The following is a 20,859-nucleotide window of genomic DNA, read 5'->3' as shown; positions in this document are numbered from 1 at the left end:
AAAAGTCCCACTTTCTAAGTATCAGTGACTGTCCTTTTGGGGTAACAGTGTGAGACATCACACAGTTATCCTGCCATACAGGTTCCTCCTCAGGGACTGCCAAACCATCTTAATGAGGCTCTGACATGCCCAAACTAACCTTTTTCACAGCTGATCATTCACAAAATATTCACAAGAAATACTTGAATGCTCTAAAGGAATAGGGTTCCCTGTTCTGATTGAGTTTCCACTGCCTTGCTACAACCTCTTTTCTATGGTAAAATTAGCTTTATAGTGTCTTCTGTTAAAGACAGACTAGTAGAGTCCTGTGACAGAATTCTTAAACAAATCTTGGCTTCACAGCAGCAGATGTACTTCTCTTTAACAAGCCAATAAATATTTTAGGCGACTAGAGAGCTGGGACTTCTATAATCTGATCCACGTTCAAAAGCTAAGCAGGGAGTCAACAGGTTCCAGGAAACACAACACCCGTGTAAGTTTCTTCACTGCTAAATTAGAGAATGCCAGATACTCCTGTAAAAACCTTCCACTCTGCCCAGTACCTTGAGATGTTACCCTGTCATAACACAGGGGAACTTGAGAACTGATTTCTGTTACAAAGACTGGTAAGTAAAAGTGATCATCAAGAGAAAAATTAAGAAATCCAACTTGAGTAGCATTGAGATGAGAAATGTAACCTCACTACATGCTGCTGTACTGCAAGAGATGGCCAAGCTGCTTCATTAAGCCCTTCAAATAGTAAAGCACGCAGCATCCTCAGCATTTCTCACACAAAGAGGCTGCCTAGAAAAAAAAGAGAAAGCGGAAATAAAACTTCACAACACACTCCACAGGCGACTTAAAACAGCAACCGAAACCGCAAGCCAGCGCTGCCCTGCGGTTGGCGAATGGGACGGAGGGCGAGCCAGCAGGGCCGGGCCGGGAGCCGGGGAGCGCCCGGCGGTGCCCAGGGGAGCGCGGGGAGAGAGCGGCCGGAGCGGCGGCCGGCGCGGGGCTGCGCTGCCCGTCTGTCCGTCCGTCCGTCCGCCTGCCCGTCCGCGGCGCGTGCTGCCCGGCGCTGCCGCTGCTGCTCCCGGGAGCGCCGGAAGGGCCGGGAGCCGAGGGCCGCGGGCAGGGCCGGGGGCCGCGGGCAGGGCCGGGGGCGGCGGGCAGGGCCGGGACGCGCTCGCCGCTCGGCCCCCGCCCCGCTCGCGCCCCGCGGTCCCCTCAGAGCTCCCCTTCTCCCCTCACCTCCCGGCGCGGCCGCGCCTCCTCCGCCGGGGCACCGCGGGCGCTGGGCGCTGCTCTCCGTCCCGCTGCTGGTCCCGCTCCCGCCACCGCCGCCGCGCCAGGCCCCGTTCCCTCCTTCCCGGCCTGCCCCGGCCCGGCCCCTCCCCCGGCCGGGCGCGCCTGCGCGGCGGCCCCGCTGCCATCCGGGTCCCTCGGTGCGGTGCAGCGGGTCGGTAGGCGGGAAATGGCGACTGAGCGCTGAGCGCCGAGCGCCCGGAGCGCGGACCCGCCGCCGCCGCCCGGCCCCTCCGCCCGCCCGGCCGCCCGCCCGCCCGCAGCGCGGCCCCGCGGCGCCGCTCCCCGGCCCCCGCTCCCGCAGGTGAGTGACGCGGCGGACCCGCGCGGGTCCCAGCCCGGGATCAGGTGGGGGCGCGGGGTGGCCGCTCCGAGTGACCGGCGGGATGTCCCCTCGGGGCCTGCCCGCGGCGGGCCCGCCGCCCGCCGACACGCCGCGTCCCCCCGCGCTCGCCCCCCGCGGCCGCCGCGGAGCCCCGGGCGAGCCCCGGCCGCAGCCCTGGCGGGCCGGCCCTGCCGCGGGCAGCGGCGGAGCGGTGTCACCCCGCCTGACACCCCCCGCCCGCCCCTCCAGGCCGAGGCCTGCGGCGGGTCCCGCCCGCCCGGCCCGTCCCGCGCCCCGGGGCCGGGCCGGAGCCGCAGCGCTGCGGGCGCATCGCGGGCCGTGCCCGCGCGGGTCCCGCGCAGGACGCGCCTGTTGCTGGCGGTGTTGTCGCCGCCGGGGCGGCAGCGCCGGACGCGCCTGTCAGCGGCCCCGGGGGCAGCGGGACGGGCTCGGCGGGGGCGGCCGCCCCGGCGGGTGCCGCGCTCCGCGCTGCCCGGGCAGGGCTCCCGGCGGCGGCTCCGGGGATGTCAGCGCGGCGGGGCGCGGGGGACACCAACTTTGTCGCCGTCAGCGGCGGGGGCGGCGGCCGCGCCGGCACCGTGCGGGACCCCCGCCGTCCGGGGCCGTTATTGGCATTCCCGGTCCCTGCTGGGAACGCGGCGGAAGGAATTAGCATGCTGCATACCACATTGATTATCTGCTCGCTCGGTGTTACTGGAGAGCACTGTACGAGCCTGTTGCTCAATTTTATGGTACTTAAGAGCGCTCGAGAGGACAGGTCTGGCTGTTTGTGTGTGTCTGTTTGGGAGAGCTCAAGCCTGGGTCCGTCCAGGGCACTTCGTTCTCTGTGGTGACAGTTGTGATGCTTTTTCTGGTCCCAAGCCTATTGTTTCTGGGAGGGATTTTCCATCGTCTTCCAGATGCTTATGATGCACTTTTAAAAGTGACTTCGAGTTTGTCGTTATTGTCTTTGCCTTTGTTGATGTTTTTCCACTGTTAGAGTAGCCCGTGAAGAGGATCTCTAAGTATAACTATTACTCTGTTGCCTTGGGCAAGTGACAGCCTCTTTTGCCGTTTCTCCATGAGTAAAATGGGGATAATAATACCTTGGAGAGTTGTTACAAGAAGTAGTTAATGTTTGTAGAGGACTTAAAAGACCTAAGTGTTATTAATTAAGCCCCATGACACATTAAGGTAAGAGTTAGCGAGCCAGGTTTGCACATGGATGAACTGAGGCAGGAAGAGATTATGATTTAGCCAGAGTAACGTCCTGGATCTGTGACAATAGCAGAAAACAAGTTGTAACTACTTCATGCTGTAGGCACAAGGGAGCCGTTCTGGATAACAGATAGGATTCCAAGATTACTTGCCCCTCCCTCACCCCCCCTCCCAATTTCAGGCTTTTCTACTTTGAGAGATTCTGCCTGTGTGACTTCCAGTTGACTGGATAGCTCCAAGGACACTTATGGCTTGCCCACTTAAAAGTGTTTCAGCAGTTTTCATAACAAGATATATGTTCTAGGATGCAAGCCAAATCCCGACTTAAATTCCATGAAACATTCTCCTCTTTTCCCCTGAAAACATCGTGTGGAACTTAGTTTTGATCCTGTTCCAGTCAGTGCAGTGTGCACCAAAGCTGACATTCCTGTTCCATCAAAGTTCTTTATTAAAGAAAAATTCCCCTGTCAGTCTGCCCTGGAGATTGAATGGGACAGTTGGATCATTTTTCTAAGGATGTAAACATTCCATGTATGCTGGGGCCGTGCGTGCATTTCATAATTGAAAGGTGATTTTCCATCCCCAGCCTTGCAGCCCTTCCAGGGTGGTGATTCCCCAGCACAAGGACGTGACACTGTCAGAGCCTCGGTAGCGTTAAGCAGTTAAAAAACCAGAAAAAGTTGTCAGAATTCAGAAGGAAACTGAGTCTTCACCTTCCCAAGTTTTTCCATACTGCATTGGCTCTTCTTTGATCTCCTGTAATGCCGTGAGGTGACACCAACAGAAATCGTGTTTGCAGGAGACTTTGGGAATCACATATGCTCTTTTGACAGATTTCTGTGCACATATTTCATTCCCGTGGAAGAAGCTTTTCCACAGGTGTAAGGGGAGGAACAACTTGGGGCACTTGCACATTTTTGTAAAAACCATTCTGAAAGTCAGGCTGAACTATTTTGGCAAGAACTTGCAAGAAAAGCTTGAGCAGGGGGATTGCACAAGAGAAACTCCAGAATTCCCTTCCTACCTCAGCCATTCTGGGAGTCTATAAAAGCAGGATGCATGAAGTAGGGCTGGAATTTGACATAAATTTAAAATTCCTGTGTATTTCTAGACATGTGTGTGCTCTGAGAGGAGTTTGAGACTTCTTGCCCTTTTGGGACAATGCCTTGGGGTTCCAGAGCATCACTGTGATCATTTCAGGATCACAGCTGGATAAGTAATCATACAACCCTAGAAGTGCCTTTTCCAGGTTGTGGGTGTCCAGGCTGTGCCCCATCCGAGTGCTTTCAGCCTGCTCTCCCGAGGGAAGGCAGTTCCGATGGGTGCTGGGTTTTGGACTTTGGTGATGTCGGTGCAGACCACTGAGACTGTCCCTGATGTAAAGGCTGCCCCTCGCACCGGCTCCCTCTGTGACTGCATCCTTACTCTGTAATTCCTCAGGAGTGTTCCTCTCCACAAGTGCCTTTCTCATTCTTCACTCGCAGTAGAGCAGATGTGGTGATTCCTGCTGTTCAGAGACCAGGAAGCAAAGGACCAAGTCTGAATGAAATCCCTTCATTTGCTGGCCCCCGAATTGCTGTCACCATCTCTTGTACATTTTAAAGAGGAGACTGGTTTTTGTCTGTTGTGTATGAAAAGTTCCTGGGGTGCTGCTCCCAGCTCTGGGGTTCCCAGCGCAGGAGGGACACGGACCCGTTGGACTGAGTCCTGAGGAGACCACCAGGGTGATCAGGGGGATGGAGCAGCTCTGCTGTGGGGGAAGCCTGGCAGATTTGGGATTGTTCAGCCTGGAGAAGAGAACCTTCAGGGTGATCTCACTGTGGCCTTCCAGGAGCTGAAGGAGCTGCCAAGAAAGATGGAGAGAGACCCTTTACAGGGGTCTGGAGGCACAGGACACAGGGAATGGCTTCCCACTGCCAGAGGGCAGGGCTGGATGGGATATTGGGAAGGAATTCCTGGCTGTGAGGGGGTGAGGCCCTGGCACAGGGTGCCCAAAGCAGCTGTGGCTGCCCCTGCATCCCTGGCAGTGCCCAAGGCCAGGTTGGACAGGGCTTGGAGCAGCCTGGGATGCTGGAAGGTGTCCCTGCCATGGCAGGGAGTGGAACAGAATCAGCTTTAAGGTCCCTCCCAACCCAAACCATTCTATGAATCTGCAATTTGATGTTTGTACATCCCAACTAAATCTTCAGAAAATGCAAATACGCACCACAAGCGCAGAGCTGATTAATCAAATCCACGATGGGTTGTGATTTTCAGGGGGCAGACTGTTCAGTGGAATCATTGCTGGGATCCTGGGAGGGAAGAGCAGGCTCTCAGCAGCTGGTTTAAGAGGAGCACTCCCAGGCAGGATGTGGCAGTGCCAGCCCTACCGAGGGCTCCATCCCTGGGGAATTCCCTGGAGTGCCAGGGAGCTGCAGTGAGGTGCAGCTCTGATTGCTTCAGAGAAACTCACATACAGCCGGGTGCTTGAAAGCCTATCTAACATGTTGTTTACATGTTGAGATGCCTAGATGGCCATTATTTAGTGTTTTAGAAAAATAAATATTTGACATTCACAGATGAAGACATTTTCAATAGCACTTGAAAAATTAAGTGGGAAATCATCCACATCTAAAGCAATCAGCTCAGGGGTTGGGTCGGAGCTTCCCAGTTGGCAGTCCTAACTTTTTCTAAATAAATTACTTCCCAATCAGATCAGTTTCAGTAATTACTTTGATTAAGGTGCTCTTAACTTCTCAAATGATAAGTTCTCTCATCATATCCTGTGATCCAAGGAAAACCCTTGTCAGGACAATCTGCTGTAAGAAAACAGGGAGTTGAGCATCAGCCTGCAGTGCGCTTCCACCTCTGCCAGCACTGTGGATCCATGTGGGATCTGAGGAGATACAGCCTTTGCTGCCTCAGTTTCCTTGTCTGATGGGTCAGTGTTTTGGTAATCGTGGCTAAGCCCAGGGGAAGGAGTTGTGGGGCTGCTGGTGGACAGGATTAACTCAGCAGCACACTGATCTCTGCTCTGTCGGGACATTCAAAATGCAGCTCCCCACGGGGGAAGTTTTCAGAGTCCAGCCCCATCAGGCAGATTTCTGTGCATCCTGCTAAAAATAACCCTAAAGCCAGCATTTAGAAAGTGCCTGTGCTGCATTAGGTCCCGCAAGGATACACTGCCCACCAAGTGATGCTTCTGCTGGAGTTTCATAGAAAAGAGATGATGGAAATAGAAGTTATCCCTAACAGTCCTAACCTGTCTGAATTCAGAATTCCTTCTTGGTGGGTGAGGAGTCTGGTTAGGATGCATGAAACACCTCTAGTTCTGTGCCCACAGTGTTTAGTGTAGCAGTATAATTTTAAGCATAATACTGTCATGAAAATAAGTTTAACTAAAAGGAGCTGTTAACTCCACAGCATCTGGAAAATAAGTTATGCATACTTACTTAAGTACGGATACTTACTTAAAGGAGCATAGTTACAAAAAATACATGCTGCTAGTCATTGCCAATATTCCAGGTGCAAGTAGGAGAAAAGAATCTAGGACTCTAAAGCGTTTGGTTTAGAACTTACCTGTAAATTAATTACCTTATATGTATAAACAAGTGTTGTTAGCAGCAGAATAGGGCCAGGCAGCTGATGCTGCAGGGCTCATTAGCATCCTCAAAGCCTCCCAGGGAAGGGAGGGATCCTGTCCTTATTTAGGCTGTGTTTGGGAATAGCTAATTTAAGTTAATAAAGTAGCAGGAACTCTGATCAAATCAGAGCAGCTGTTCTGAGCAGTTTGGCCTGTGCTGCACCAATTCAGTCTAAATCATAACTCAGTTTACCCTAGGCCATTCTAACCCACGACTGCTTTGATTTACCCTGTACTTTAGGAGGTGCTAATTAGTGGAAGGGAGGTAATTCAATCTCAGGCTGAGGCTGTACCACAAGGGCTTCCCTGGCCCCACAGCAGCAGCCTGGTTGGTGGGGAGCCCCACACGGGTTCCTGGGCTGCCCCTGCCCTCCGGGAGCCTCTCAGCCTGCCTGCCTGACTGGGGAGCAGCAGCGTTCCCCTTCCCTCTTCCCACAGCTGGGACTGCCTGGCGAGGCTGCTGGCTTGGCACAGGTTTCCTTGGGCTGGGCAGAGCTTTAGGGTGCTGTGTGTGCTGTGCTCAGCACGGAGGGGCTGCAGTGACGCAGTGTGTCTGTGTGCTGCTGACCCTGTGCTGGGAGTGCACTCAGCCTGCTGCAGCTCCCTGCAGCCTTGCCCTCCTCTGGTTCACATCCAGGCACTGCTGTGTGTGCACTGCTCCGGGGAGGAGGGGTCCCCTGGCTCCAGGTGACAGCTAGGACCTGTCCTGTGTCCTTGCTTCACCCTCCAGCTCCCTTCCAGAGCATGTAACAGCACCTGAGCCGCTCCTCGTTCCTCCCCATCCTGGAAGCTTCTCTCGTTTTACCATCCCGGGGGAGCTCATTTAGGGCCAGGAGGCTTCTCTTTATCTGCAGCAATGCTCTGGGCTGCAGGTGATGCTGGTACCCAGTTCCAGTCCATCACCTGGAGGGGAATCCTACGGGTGAGGGCTGAGCTCCTGGTCCTGGCAGTGTGGGCTGTGGGAGCAGCTGGGAACCCATGGGTGATGGTCAGGAGCTAAGAGAGGAGATCAGAGAGGACTGCACAGCTCCTTGTGAGCTCTGTGGGCAACGGGTCTGGGCTGGGGCTTGCCAAAGCAAGGCAGAGTGTGAACTGCCGGTTTAAGGTTTGTTTTCAGAGGGCGAAAACAGTCTGCAAAAAGTAAGGGAAGTGTTTAATAAACAGCAGGAATATTTACAAGAATGTTCAAGGTACTTGCAGGCATTGTGAATGTGGGATTTAACTACAGTATATTTGATTGAGTTACCTGCCTCAGTTTGTCTGACACCTTGAGCTCGTGTCAAGACCAAGCAGTTGTAGTTGAATCAATTTAAATACAATTGGAAAAGCTTGTTTATTTTGCTTATCAGGCCAGAAATTACAAAGATTGCAGGAGAAAATAAAGTTAGTGTAATCTTGATGCTTTTATGGTCTTAAAGATTTGGAAGAAACTTTTGAGGACTTCGTTATAGCTAAAATAATATTCCTAAACAACTGTAATTACTGGGTTTAGAGTCCTTTACTTTTGTGTTGCTTAAGGACTAGGAAGCTCACTGGTACTTTTAAGAGAAAGGTGTTTGGGAGCTCGGTTGGAAAAATGGGCTACAGAGGTTCAGGTGAAGAGGTGTCACACTTAATTGTTAGGTGTAATTACCCTCTTTTGAAGGTAATTCTCTTTTGATAGTAGATTGGTTTATTATATACCTGAAAAGGTTTGATAATGTTCCATCTCAAAGATTAATAGTTAATACAGAAATATCCCAAGTCAGTTAACATAGTAGCACAGGGGCAGGCAGAGGATGCCACACTGCCGGTGAGGTGTTGTGGTAAACCCCTGGGAGGAGGCACAGCAGCCATGGAAGGGACAAACCGGGGTGGAAAGGCTATAAAAGAGGGTTCAAAGCCCCACTCAGCACCCGCAGGATGGAGGCAAAGAATCTGTGCAGCTTTCTGTGTGTCAGAATGGGTTTGAGGTGTTGCTCAGCTCTGCTCCCTCACTGTGGCTGCACGGACACTCCTGCTCTGAGCTCTGCAATAGGTGCTTGTTTAAAATCAGGTGGGTGGGCTTTGCTTACCCTCTGTGCTCAGAGAGAATTAACAACGCTGATTTCTGGTTTGTAACATACGTGATACCAAAAGGATGAAGCAAGGAATTTTCTCCTACTTTAATATGCCAGTTTTTAAATATTCCAGAGGTGGGCTAGGCAAGGAAGCAAGGTGGAATGTGCCTGTGTGTAAGGACTGAACCACAACCATCTTTGGCTTACTTGGCATGCTTGAAGGGTCTCTCTTACCTACACAGGTTTGAATTTTCAGAAACCCTCTAGGAACTGTATAGTACACAGTTATATGAGTATATTTAAATTTCTGTTGCTCTGTGACATTGGGTTGATGCTGGTCCACGGACTCTGCATTTCCCAGGGAGGACTGACAGACACACAGACACTTGCAGGTGGATAAGCCTCGTTTTCTCTAGGAAGAGCTGGTCAGTGTTGCTGTGCTGAAGGACAGAGCCCATCAAAGAGTGCAGTGAGCCGAAGGAACCCATGCTGTAACAGTCCTTTCCCCTGCCAGGAGTTACCTGTTTTATTCCCGTGTGGAAACACTCCAGCCTGAAGACATGGCTTGCTGGAGGGTCAGGGCAAAGGAGCTGCAGGGCTGTGGGGGCTGGAAGGGATGTAGGGAAAGGAGGAATGGCAATTAGAAAGCATTCTTTTCACCTCCAGTAAAGCATTTCTACTCTCCCACAGTTTTGCTGAGTTGTTTCTTCAGCACTGCTGGTGAGAAGTGATGTGTGCTCTGTCACATTCCACATGGCACAGAGGTGGCTGCTAACTTTTTTCAAGTATTTATTTGGTGTTTAAGGTAACTTGCGTGAAATTTGTTATTTAAGTTAACGCAGCTTTCCTCAGTATCTGGAAGATTTTCCCAAAGTCTAATGTAGCTGCTTTGCAATGTGATAAATTAACCACTTGTGCTGCTTTGGAACATGGCTTGGCGCTTTCTCCATCATAAGGATTTCTGATCAGAGGCCAGGCTCACTCCTGGTACTGGGGAATGGCTGGAACCAAATCCAACAACTGTGGAAGCTCCCAGGTGGTACCAGCACTTCTCGTTCCTGCTGATTCCTCTGGTTCAGGATCCCTCAGCTCAGATTTCCAGGGGGTGTGTGGAGATCAGGGCGCTCACCCACGCAGATTTCCACCACAAGTCTGTGCTACAGGAGCAGGACCCCCCTTTTCCCCAGCCCCTCAGAACTTCCCAAGGCAGGGCACGAGCCAGACCCCTTCTCCTCACTCAGCAGAGCAGTGCCCCTGCACAGCCAGAAAGTTCTTGTTGCATTCCATGTTGTGCATTTCAGAGTGACAGACATACATTAGACCAACCTGGAGGTGATTATCTTGTGAAAGTAATAAGTGAAATTCAGCGTGAAATCAACTGGAAACATTGCAGTGTGGATGCAGGGCTGTTTCACCCTGCAGAATTTCTGTTGTCATTGGTAGCTTGTGCTTTTTATACTTTGTATTATTGGAATATTGAGCAGAAACTTCCTATAACTTTCCATTGAGTAGGCAACAAGGCTTGTCGTTGTTTCTTCTTTTTTTTTCTTGTGGATTTTTCACCCAAAATAGAACAGGGAGTAAAAAAGAGAATGAAATAAAATGTACAAAATAGCTTCATTGTGACGGAATCAGACAGGTCACTGAAATTCATTTCAGGCAAGTTTTTGGGACTGGATATGTTTCAAGTTCATCATGTCTCAATATTATGTTTTAAGGGTAAAAGCATAGTATCACTCACAAGTGAGTACAGCTGTTAAACCTTTGGAACTTATTTTCATGTCAGTTTTAACTCAGGTACAGGCACAAATTAATCTCAGATTTGCAATTTTGTAAGAATGAAGTTTTCCATGCAGGAAAGAAGCCAGGATGGGCTATGAAAGAGTCAGTATTAATTCAGCATGTATTCATAAGGGAAAATGATTCGTTTAAATTTTGTCTGGACACTGAGTAATATGAATCCTGACTGTGCTGGAATTTGCCCCATTTTAACAACAGAGTTGGTTGGTTTTTCATTGTAAATGAGGGAAGCCAGGTGCGAGGAGAGCATGAAAGCAGCCCCGTGCAAAGGGGAGAGCAGAGTTTAACCTCTTGTGAAAGGCTCTGGAGGGATACAGTGTACCAAGGAAGGTGTTTGCCAGGGCAATGAGAATCATATTATCATTTAAAGAGTCTTTATCCTGCAATAAAAATAGTCTGCTATTTTTGAGGCCAAAGGAGCAGCCAGAACCCTTATCTATCCCTTTAAAAGATAGCAGCCTGACAAGGTCCTGTGGGATACGTGATTGTGGCTGTGATCCCCCGGGAGGATTCAGGTGGAGTGGAGCAGGATTAGGTTTTCTGAAGCTGAGCAAAAGGCAGCTCTGCTGCTGTGCAGACCGTGCAGAAATTCCTAGATTCTCCTCACAAACACAGGAGCTACTCCACAGCTCCATAGTCCAACACAGACTTACTCAGGCTCATTAATCTGCTGTTTCTGTTGGTTTTTTTTAATGAAAAAGATAACTGGTATGGGTGAGCTGAACAGTTAGCACAAGTAACTCCTTGGGATTGTTTTGTGTTCAGACCACATCCCGGAAGGTCTGTTCAGGAAGTGTTTGCAACCTGTCCACGCCACGGCTTCTAACAGAGGGACTTGACTTCCATAAATAGGCTCCCTGTGTGCCTGGCAGTGTGGATTAAATGTCCAGAGAGCCTGAGGACAGCTGGTCCCTCCCAGAATCCCAACCGGAGCAGTGCTGGTTCTGTGGAATCTGTTCCTGCTCGTCTACAACTCCAGCACTGCAAACTTTCCTCTCCCAACCTCTCAGGAGCCCCGCAAGATCCGGAGGTGACTGATGTGAAATTGTCATCTTGGCAGCACCAGAGGTTGGAAATAGGCCCTTCTTTCTGCAGCAGGTTTTGGGGTTTGCTCTGAGGTTTGCTGTCCCGTGCTTACCCCAGTTCTCCAAGTTTCCTCCTTGCTTGCTGTGACACAGACTGGAAAGCCTGAATTAATTACCAGCGTGTACCCTCAGTGCAAAGAGAAAAATATCTTGGCTGGGAGGGAATAAACTTTCAGTTCCAAATGCATTTGGTATAATCAAAACAAAGCCTCACTAGCAAAGCAATGGCAAAACAGAAATATGATGGCTAGAGCAGAAAAAGAAGGGAACAGAAGATCTATTTTCTGTTGAGGCCAGTTGTAAAAAGCTGCCATCCTTCTTTGGCAAATCCTTCTAAGGATGGGTTTGTTTTAGGGGAGATACTCAGACTTTGGGAGAGTAGAAGTGAGCACAAGGTAGATGTCCTGAGGGATCAGGGTTTGAACAGGGTGTCTGAAGAGCAAGGATTTCAAGCAGGATTTTGTTTCAGATGGAAGTGATTTTGTGCCCTGGAAGGTGGGGAGGAGCAGAAAATGGGCTTTCAGTGAAACAGGGAGAATTTAGAGGTGCCTTTGATAGCTGTAATTCCTTACTGTTGTTTTGGTGGAACTCGTGCTTGCTTTATACGTTTATCCAGATTTCATAACCCAGCACCAGCATCTGAATAGTACGTATTGAGTGATTTGATATTTTAATAAATCAGTGCCTTTTTATTTTGCTTTCACCTGCCCCAGACTAGCATCACTTCCAGACTGCTTTGAGTCAGGCTTTCCTGGTTTATTGCTCTCTCAGTTCTGCAGTGGCAGAAAAACACACCTAAAGATTGGAGAAGAGTGACAAGTAGTGCAGTACATTGGAAAACGTGAAATACATCTGCTGGAGTGACATGAAATGGCTGTAATTTTCTAGGGAAGGAGAATGAGTTGGTTAAAAAAGGCCAAGAGTCGTTGAAGGGGAAGAATCTCAACATCTTGAACAAGGAGTATTTCCTTGAGGTGTGAGAAGGGCTTTGGAGCCTGTCTGGGTGCAGGTTTAGCTGTCCACCCTTGCCCTTGGCTTTGGGGGCACACCATGGTTCAGCCCACACTGCTGTGTCCCCAGAGCCCTGCCAGCGTGTATGTATAACATACCATAACAATAACAAAATATTAGCAGCATAACCTTCCCCTGTGGCTCAGGGCTGTCCCCAGCTCGGGCTCTGGCTTTCCTGAAAGCATCCCAGCGCCGTGGGGATGGGTCCCAGCCAGCAGGAGCACATCTCCTCCTTGGGCTGTTCCTCACCCTGAAATCTGGGTCACACCACAGCGGTGAAACGTGCTGACAAAACACCTCTGCCATGACTTGTCTGAAAGGAAGCTGAGCAAAATATCTGCTCCTGGTTCCTCTGCCCGTGGCCCTGCTGCCGATCCGGCAGGGACTGAAAGAAGCACACACATTTTCTCAGCAGGGAGGTGTGTGTCAGCTGGGCTGGCCGGGGACAGGGACACCGAGCCTGCCACTCCCTCAGTTTCAAACCCCTCAGTTGTCACAGCTGTTAAATATGGGGACAGGTCACAGCTTTGTGCAGTTGGTCACATCTCCATCTCTGTTTACACCGTGCATTGATGCTCTTACTCAAAATTTTAAAATTGTTTAAAAATTTACTTTCTTGACTTTGCATAAAAAATTTTTCAAGAAAAACCGCAGATAAAGAAATAGAAGTTTTTCACCTCCTGTGTTGCTGTCACTAGAGTCACACTCTGGACATATTCAAGTTGTCTGAGTACTCTGGAGCTGCTGTGGTGTGGAGGCTTGGGATAGATTGATTTCTGTGGTGGCAGCTCAGTGTTATTCCTGAGTGCCAAACTGAATGGAGAAATTGTTCAGCACCAGAGTTTTGAATTTTCTTGTCACTTATCTCTACCTATTGTTCTTCACCATTGTTCTTTTACCATCTTCAACCTTTTCCTGTATCAGAAAGCCCTCAACCCTGTAATTAGATGTGCCTCACCTAATTTTCCTTTTAATAGTTTGGGGAAAGCAGAGAAAACAGCAGTGTCATACGTGGTGGGAAATAAACCATCCCTAAGTGCAGATTCCGTGGAGGTGTGCTCTCAGTTTGAAATATGAGTCATTCACAGGAATTTCTTTCCTGTAAGTACAGTGTACCTGGGCCATGGAATAACAACAGTATTCTCAAGGTAGGGAGCCTGACACTTGGTGTGTGTGAACTCAGGAAAATGGAATTTATTGCAGCCATAGCTCCTTCAGCTGCTGCTTTTAAAGAGCTCCTACATTTTATTTTCCTGTCCCACAAATTATTGAGTGGGTATTCCTTTTAGTCCTTCTTTGCTCTGTAATTCTCTCTTGAAGAACAAGGTTTTTCCCTTTTTTCCCCCCACTTTTCTGGGTTTATTGTAAGTGTAGAAGTAATTGAAGAGAGAAGGGGTTTTGGGAGCTGATTTCCCTGAGCAAACTCCCTGGCACAGTGGAGGTGGCAGTGCCAGCCTGGGCTCAGGGATGGTCACCATCAGGGATGGCACGTGCTGGGGAAATCCAAATCCTGCAGGTCTGAGGAAGGAAATTCTCCTGCATGTTTAGACTTGATTATTTTCACTGCCTTAAGTTTTGTAGCCTGGTTCAGCAAAGAACCACAACTATAATTCAGTAAAAACTCTCCTTCCGTCTGGATCCAGTGCTAGGAAAGCAAACTCCTGTCTCTGAGAGGATTGTAGGTACCTGTTGCTAAGTCCATTAGAGATATTTATAACCCCAGGCTTGATACCCAGCATGTGCAGAGAGCCAAAGGAGTCCCTGGCAGGGCTGTACTGAGGAGCTGAGCGTTTCCCTGCTGCATGAACGTGTACTCACCACTGACAAGTATTTAACTGATCATTTTTTGTCCGACTGATATTTGTTTCAGTTCTAGAAAAATCAAGCAACTTATACTATAGCAAATTTGAAGTGATATTTTCATTCCCACCCTGGAATTTCACTAGTGTCTGTCTCCTTTCCATGTTTTACAGTTTTAATTCCTTTTTACACACATTTGTTTTGTGTGGTCAGTACAGCCCAGGGCAGTGCCCATCCCCTGAGCTGGCACTGCTGGGCACCTCCAGTGCTGGGGGAGCTCTGGGCCCCTCCCAAAAAGAGAGACCTGGAGGGGCTGTAGCATGTCTGGGGAAGGGAATGGAGCCCCAGGAGGGGCTGAGGGAGCTGGGAAGGGGCTCAGCCTGGAGCAAAGGAGGCTCAGGGGGGACCCTGTGGCTCTGCACAGCTCCTGCCAGGAGGGGACAGCTGGGGGGGTCAGGCTGGGAACAGGGACAGGAGGAGAGGGAACGGCCTCAGGCTGGGCCAGGGCAGGCTCAGGATGAATGTTAAGGAAAATTTCTTCGCTGGGAGTTCTGCAGCCCTGGCACAGCTGCCCAGGCAGTGTTGGGGTCCCCATCCCTGGAGGGGTTCAACAGCCCTGTGCATGTGGCACTTGGGGACATGGGCTGTGGTGGCCTTGCAATGCTGGGGGCCGTTGGGCTGGGTGTTCTCAGTGGTTCCATGACATCGCTGGCAGGTCACAGAGGCCAGCTGGCTCTGCCTGTTCCATGTGCCATGGCCCCACACACACTGCAGGGCGAGGGGCTGCTCCTGAGCTCAGGGCTCCAGCACAGAGAGTGCCCTGGCAAAGGAGCCTCCCAGGGCTCCCTGCTGCCCTGCTGCTATCCTTGGACTCTGTCCAGCTGTCCTGCTGTCCAGCATCCCCACAGGCCGTGGGATGTCCAGCTGTGTCACAGACACTCCAATGCATTGCTCAGATGCTCACTGGTTCCCCTTATAAACTGGTTTGGTGGTGTAAAAATGAAGGAATTTCCCCCTTTATCTCGGTGAGCTGCTCAGGTGTCTGAGGAGGAGACAGGATCTGAAGTAAGTGTGGGAAAGAAATGAGGAGGGATCAGGAGCAAGGCCACTGAGGTGTTGGAGCGTGTCCAGACAAGGGCAACAGAGCTGGAGAAGGGTCTGAAACATAAATCCTGTGAGGAGCTTCTGAGGGAACTGGGAAAGGGCTCAGCCTGGAGCAAAGGAGGCTCAGGGGGGACCTTGTGGCTCTGCACAACTCCTGCCAGGAGGGGACAGCCGGGGGGGTCAGGCTGGGAACAGGGACAGGGGGAGAGAGAACTGGGCCAAGGGAGGCTCAGAGTGGATATTGGGGAAAATTCCATCATGAAAAGGGCTGTCCAGCTGTGGCACAGGTGCCCAGGGCAGTGTTGGGGACCCTGTTGCTGGAGAGATTTACCAGCCCTGTGGATGTGGCCCTTAGGTCAGTGGTGGCCTTGCAGTGCTGGGGACAGTTGGACTGAGCTGACCACGGATGGAAGGGCTGAGTGTGGACCTGTGCAAACTGACCCCCCGTGTTTGCTGGCAGTTGCAGTGAACATTGCATTAATAATCTGTGTAACACCATGTTTGACCCTTGGCAATACCCACAGAGCACTTTCCTTGCTAAGCCTGACAGCAGTGTCAGTACTCGGGTCATTCCTCGTTAGCTGCAGCACCTCTGTGTGAGACTGAGGCTCACCTGGGAGCAAACACTGCTGTGTAACAGGTTGTCAAAAACATTATCAGCGTTTCCCTGTCTGTGACTCATCCCAGTGCCACCAATGCCTTTTCCTAAGCAACATACCTGTTGTGACATTACCTATATGTTAAATGTTGCAGATTGTTTATTCTGTCTCTGCAGCAATCAGATCTACACTAAATGGACTCCAGAAAGGCAGGCATTGATTCCTGTAATGATAAGCATACAATTTTCTTTAAAAAACTGGGTTTTGTCATGATTTCATTAGGAAAGGCAAATTACTTTATTTCCAGTATTTCTGTGCATTGCACCTCAGATGGATTTCTTGCTATGTCATTTTTCTGCTCCTGATCCATCATAAGCATGATTTTAAGCAGGAGGAGTCCCCTTCAAACCAGCCCAGCTCCAGGCAGCTGCAGAGGGCACGTCCCCAGCTCAGAGAACAGTGACATTGAGACTCGGTGTGACAATACCAGCAGCCCACTTGGAGGCTGGAGATAAATGGGATGCATTCCCTGGAATGGCCTTTTAATGTGCTTTAATAGATACTGCCCTTGCAGGAGTGTTCCCTAGGTCTGGTGTGGTTCCCAGACTCGGCTGCATTGGAGCTCAGTTTGGGTTCCTTTGCAGAGCTGCTCTGTCCTCACCCGCTCTGAGTGCACAGGCTCATGGTTCCTGCTGGGAGCACTCGACAGGAATTTAGATTTATGCCTCATCCCAAGTTTAATGGGGAGACTTGCAGTGAAGTATTTTGAGGAACAGAGAGAGGAAGGAACTCTTCCTGGCTCACAGAGTCCAGTCATTTGGGGCTGGAGACAACAGGCACCCTACAATCAATGCTTTCATCAGGGCAGGTGACACCCTGCTGGTTGACAAGGTGTCATTGTTCTCAGGTTGGACTCCATGACCTGAGAGGTGCTTTCCACCCTAGACAGCTCTGTCATTCTGAGCAGGTCGGGGTTTCCTGCCTGTCCCAGCTGTACCAGGGCTGAGCCAGGCTCAGCGTCTTATCATGTCTTCTTATCATGATGTGCCAGCTCAGCGTGCTGGGTGCTGTACCAGGGCTGTGCCAGGCTCAGTGATGTGCTGGGTGCTGTACCAGGGCTGTGCCAGGCTCAGCTCTGTGCTGGGTGCTGTGCCAGGCTGGCCAGGCTCAGTGATGTGCTGGGTGCTGTATCCATGGATGTGCCAGGCTCAGTGATGTGCTGGGTGCTGTATCCATGGATGTGCCAGGCTCAGCGCTGTGCTGGGTGCTGTATCCATGGATGTGCTGGGTGCTGTACCAGGGCTGTGCCAGGCTCAGCTCTGTGCTGGGTGCTGTACCAGGGCTGAGCCAGGCTCAGTGATGTGCTGGGTGCTGTATCCATGGATGTGCTGGGTGCTGTACCAGGGCTGTGCCAGGCTCAGCTCTGTGCTGGGTGCTGTACAGGGTGCCAGGCTCAGTGATGTGCTGGGTGCTGTATCCATGGATGTGCCAGGCTCAGCTCTGTGCTGGGTGCTGTACCAGGGCTGTGCCAGGCTCAGTGATGTGCTGGGTGCTGTACCAGGGCTGTGCCAGGCTCAGTGATGTGCTGGGTGCTGTACCAGGGCTGAGCCAGGCTCAGCTCTGTGCTGGGTGCTGTATCCATGGATGTGCCAGGCTCAGCTCTGTGCTGGGTGCTGTACCAGGGCTGTGCCAGGCTCAGTGATGTGCTGGGTGCTGTATCCATGGATGTGCTGGGTGCTGTACCAGGGCTGTGCCAGGCTCAGCTCTGTGCTGGGTGCTGTACCAGGGCTGTGCCAGGCTCAGCTCTGTGCTGGGTGCTGTACCAGGGCTGAGCCAGGCTCAGTGATGTGCTGGGTGCTGTACCAGGGCTGTGCCAGGCTCAGCTCTGTGCTGGGTGCTGTATCCATGGATGTGCCAGGCTCAGTGATGTGCTGGGTGCTGTATCCATGGATGTGCCAGGCTCAGTGATGTGCTGGGTGCTCTACCAGGGCTGTGCCAGGCTCAGCGATGTGCTGGGTGCTGTACCAGGGCTGAGCCAGGCTCAGCGATGTGCGGGTGCTGTATGCATGGATGTGCTGGGTGCTGTACCCGTGGCAGATTCCAGTTTGTCCCCCCTGCAGCATGGTGCCCTCCCTGAGCACACAGCTCTGTGTGGAGCACGCCATGCGCCAGGAGCACCACCAGCCTCACATCACCCTTGAGATTCGGGAGCTGCGGCTTTACCGCGTTTCCTCAGTCAGGGATTTTTTCCCTTTTCCCCTCTGCAGCTTTCCATGTGGTACCCATGAAGATGAGGCTGAGGACACGGAAAGCTTCCCAGCAATCCAACCAGCTCCACACGCAGCGGGCGCTGCGGGCCAAGCGGAAACACTCGGAGGTGGAGGAGCCCTTAGCTGGCGGCGGGGGAAAACCGCCCAAAAATGAGACAGGCCTCTTGTCTTCGATCAAAAAGTTCATTAAAGGAAGCACACCCAAGGTACGCTGCCTGCAGGCCCCTGCTTTGCTTTCAAGTGGGTCATAATCTCTTCAAGTTTGATTGAAAACCAGTTCTGTTAAGAATGAATCGTGTGGTGGAAGCAAAACGTGAAGAGTTGGAAGGCAACAGGTGCCTGTGAGTTGTGTCAGGTAAAGCTGACTTTGAAACCTTCAGGAGTCAATTTTAGGTGTATTTAACAGTCCAATAAATCACAGGCTTTATTGCCTGGTGTTTCTTTGTGAAAATGTCAAATAAATTCAGTACATTCTTGATTTCTATTTTAAGGATTCCTTGGATCCAAATTCAAGGAATTACCAGTACTAACAACTTAGAAAAGCCAGTCTGTAAGCATTAATTTCTTGACTATTTCTGGCAATTTTATTCAAGATTGTTCAGGAGTCATTTAATCAATGAAGGTCAAACCTCACAAATCCAAGTGCCACTGAATTGATGCAGCTGTTCAGGGATTCCTGCAGTGAGCACTTTCCTGCTTGGAGCATCACATCCAGGTTTTGTTGGGGAAAACCACAAAATCTCACATCTTGGTGCAGCTAGAAAGCTGAGCTTTACTGATCTGCTCATGGGAGCACCTGTTGCGTGTGCTGTATGGATATTTGAGGGTGAAAAATATATATACACAAACACACACACATATATAAATTAAAAATATAAATTTATATATAAAAATTTTTATAGGCTGAATGTAACCTTGCAATTACTTCAAAAACTGGCTTTTTTTCTCTAGATGGAGGCCAGTTAAAAACCGCACATCATCCATCCAGCGGTTCAGATACTGCCATTATGTAACTGCAGATTCGAAAGAAGAGTATCCAGGAAGTCAGAACTAATTTACAATGTATCCCAGATCAGCTCTGTGATAAATAAAAATCTGATAAAATTTCAACATTTTATCGACTTGTCATAGGTGTTTTGGGGGAAAGGGGTAAGAAACCTGCCATAAACGTGTGCCTGCACATACAGCCACGCACAGAAGATGTGCAGAACTGTTTGGTTCTGTCTCATTCCCATGAGTGCTGCAGTCACTTATTCCCAGGTAAGGAGAATACTTGGATTTTTCACAGCTCAGTTTTGCCCTGTGCTGATATGGATTGTCACACTGGATATTGTTGGGCAGTTCACCTCCTGTATGTTTAGCAGGCAGAGAAATCAAGTTTCAGGTAATTTTAGTTGCTTTGTGTCTGCATTTCCCAGCCTCTGCAGCACTGGAATATTTAGCTTGTCTGTAAAGACAATTTTTCTACTACAGCAACTCCATGTACAGTTTTCATTCCCCATACTTTGACTTAGTTTAAACTCATCTAAGATCTCAGCTGGCCAGACCCTTGTTGCACGTTCTGCACCTGGGAGTGGAGCAGTAAAGGGATCTTTGGTGAACTTTCTCCAGGAGATGTCATTCTCTGGTCTGTTCCATGGCAAAAGGCACTGCTCAGCACGTTTGTTTTTCCCCTCTTTTGTATTTTAAGGAAGAAAGAGAAAATCCCCCCAAGAGGAGTCGGATTGAGCGGGATATCGATAACAACTTGATCACCTCCACGCCCCAGACAGGAGAGAAGCCCAACAAACAGCTCTCGCGTGTGCGGCGGAAAAGTCAGCTCAATGGAGGTGGGTGAATGGCACACTGAGGGGCAGGGCAGGGCACTGTGGGGCAGGGCAGGGCAGCTCTGCCCCTCCAGCTGTGCCCTGACCCAGCACTGCAGTGGGGAGGTTGCTGCAGCTCTGGCTGCCTCCAGGGAGAGCAGGGCTCAGTTGATCACAGCCAAACACGATTTCCCAGGGTGAGCCACACTTCCATCCCCCCAGACACTCCCACTGTGTCTCTGTGAGTACAGTTTGGATCAGCAGCAGCTGCTTTGGAGCTAATTTAACTTCTTTTTGTTTTTAATTATTATTCTGAAAGTCCCATAATAATTTGATTTAGCTCTTCTCCCGTTTTCTCACAAATAAGAGGGAAACATGACCTCCCAGCTTGTGACGTTTGTGGAAGTAAGCAGGTGTCATTAGATGCTGAGAGCTCCTGTCAAACACAGACGGTTTCTGTCAGAGTTGTGAGATGGAGACTGAGTTGTGGGATGCAAGATCACCCTTGTTACGTGTCAGATCTGGAACGTGGATGTTCATTTAATTCTGTCCTGTGTTACCTATGATCACAACTGACAATTCCTTCCAAGTTGTGTGGAGAGGAACAAACTCTGGGCTCTGGAGCAGCTGGAGGCTCAGCCAGGGAGATCTGACCCTTTCTCGTGCCTCCCTCTAGTGGAGTCCTGGCGCTGGCAGCTCCGGGGCTGTCTCCACCGAATCACTGCCAGGATTTCCACCTCTGCTGCCCCATCTGGAGAGAAGCTTCTGAGGGTGTTGAGAATGGACATTTTGGCTTTGTGCTGGTAGAAAGTTGCTGACTCTCATGGACCCAGCTGAGCCATGAACGAGAGTACACCCCTAGAGTGCAAATGCTCATCATAAAGGAGCAGAGGCACC

The 20,859-nt window shown here is 50.6% G+C and overlaps 1 protein-coding gene across 1 annotated transcript in view; it reads left to right on the top strand.

Moving 5' to 3' along the window:
• Nucleotides 1-1,532: 1,532 nt before the first annotated feature.
• The window catches only part of CTDSPL2 (CTD small phosphatase like 2), a 29,428-nt gene continuing 10,101 nt past the window's right edge, over nucleotides 1,533-20,859 (top strand). The window contains exons 1-3 of the mRNA XM_030955514.1: nucleotides 1,533-1,588; nucleotides 18,155-18,363; nucleotides 19,848-19,986. Of these exons, the coding sequence (XP_030811374.1) occupies nucleotides 18,172-18,363; nucleotides 19,848-19,986 (331 nt within the window). The 5' untranslated portion in view covers nucleotides 1,533-1,588; nucleotides 18,155-18,171. The remainder of the gene's footprint in view (nucleotides 1,589-18,154; nucleotides 18,364-19,847; nucleotides 19,987-20,859) is intronic.

The sequence above is a fragment of the Camarhynchus parvulus genome, chromosome 10 (genome assembly GCF_901933205.1).
Source record: "Camarhynchus parvulus chromosome 10, STF_HiC, whole genome shotgun sequence".
Classification (NCBI taxonomy): domain Eukaryota; kingdom Metazoa; phylum Chordata; class Aves; order Passeriformes; family Thraupidae; genus Camarhynchus; species Camarhynchus parvulus.
The sequence above is the reverse complement of the archived record's forward strand: the minus strand, read 5'-3'. Positions and strand labels throughout refer to the sequence as shown.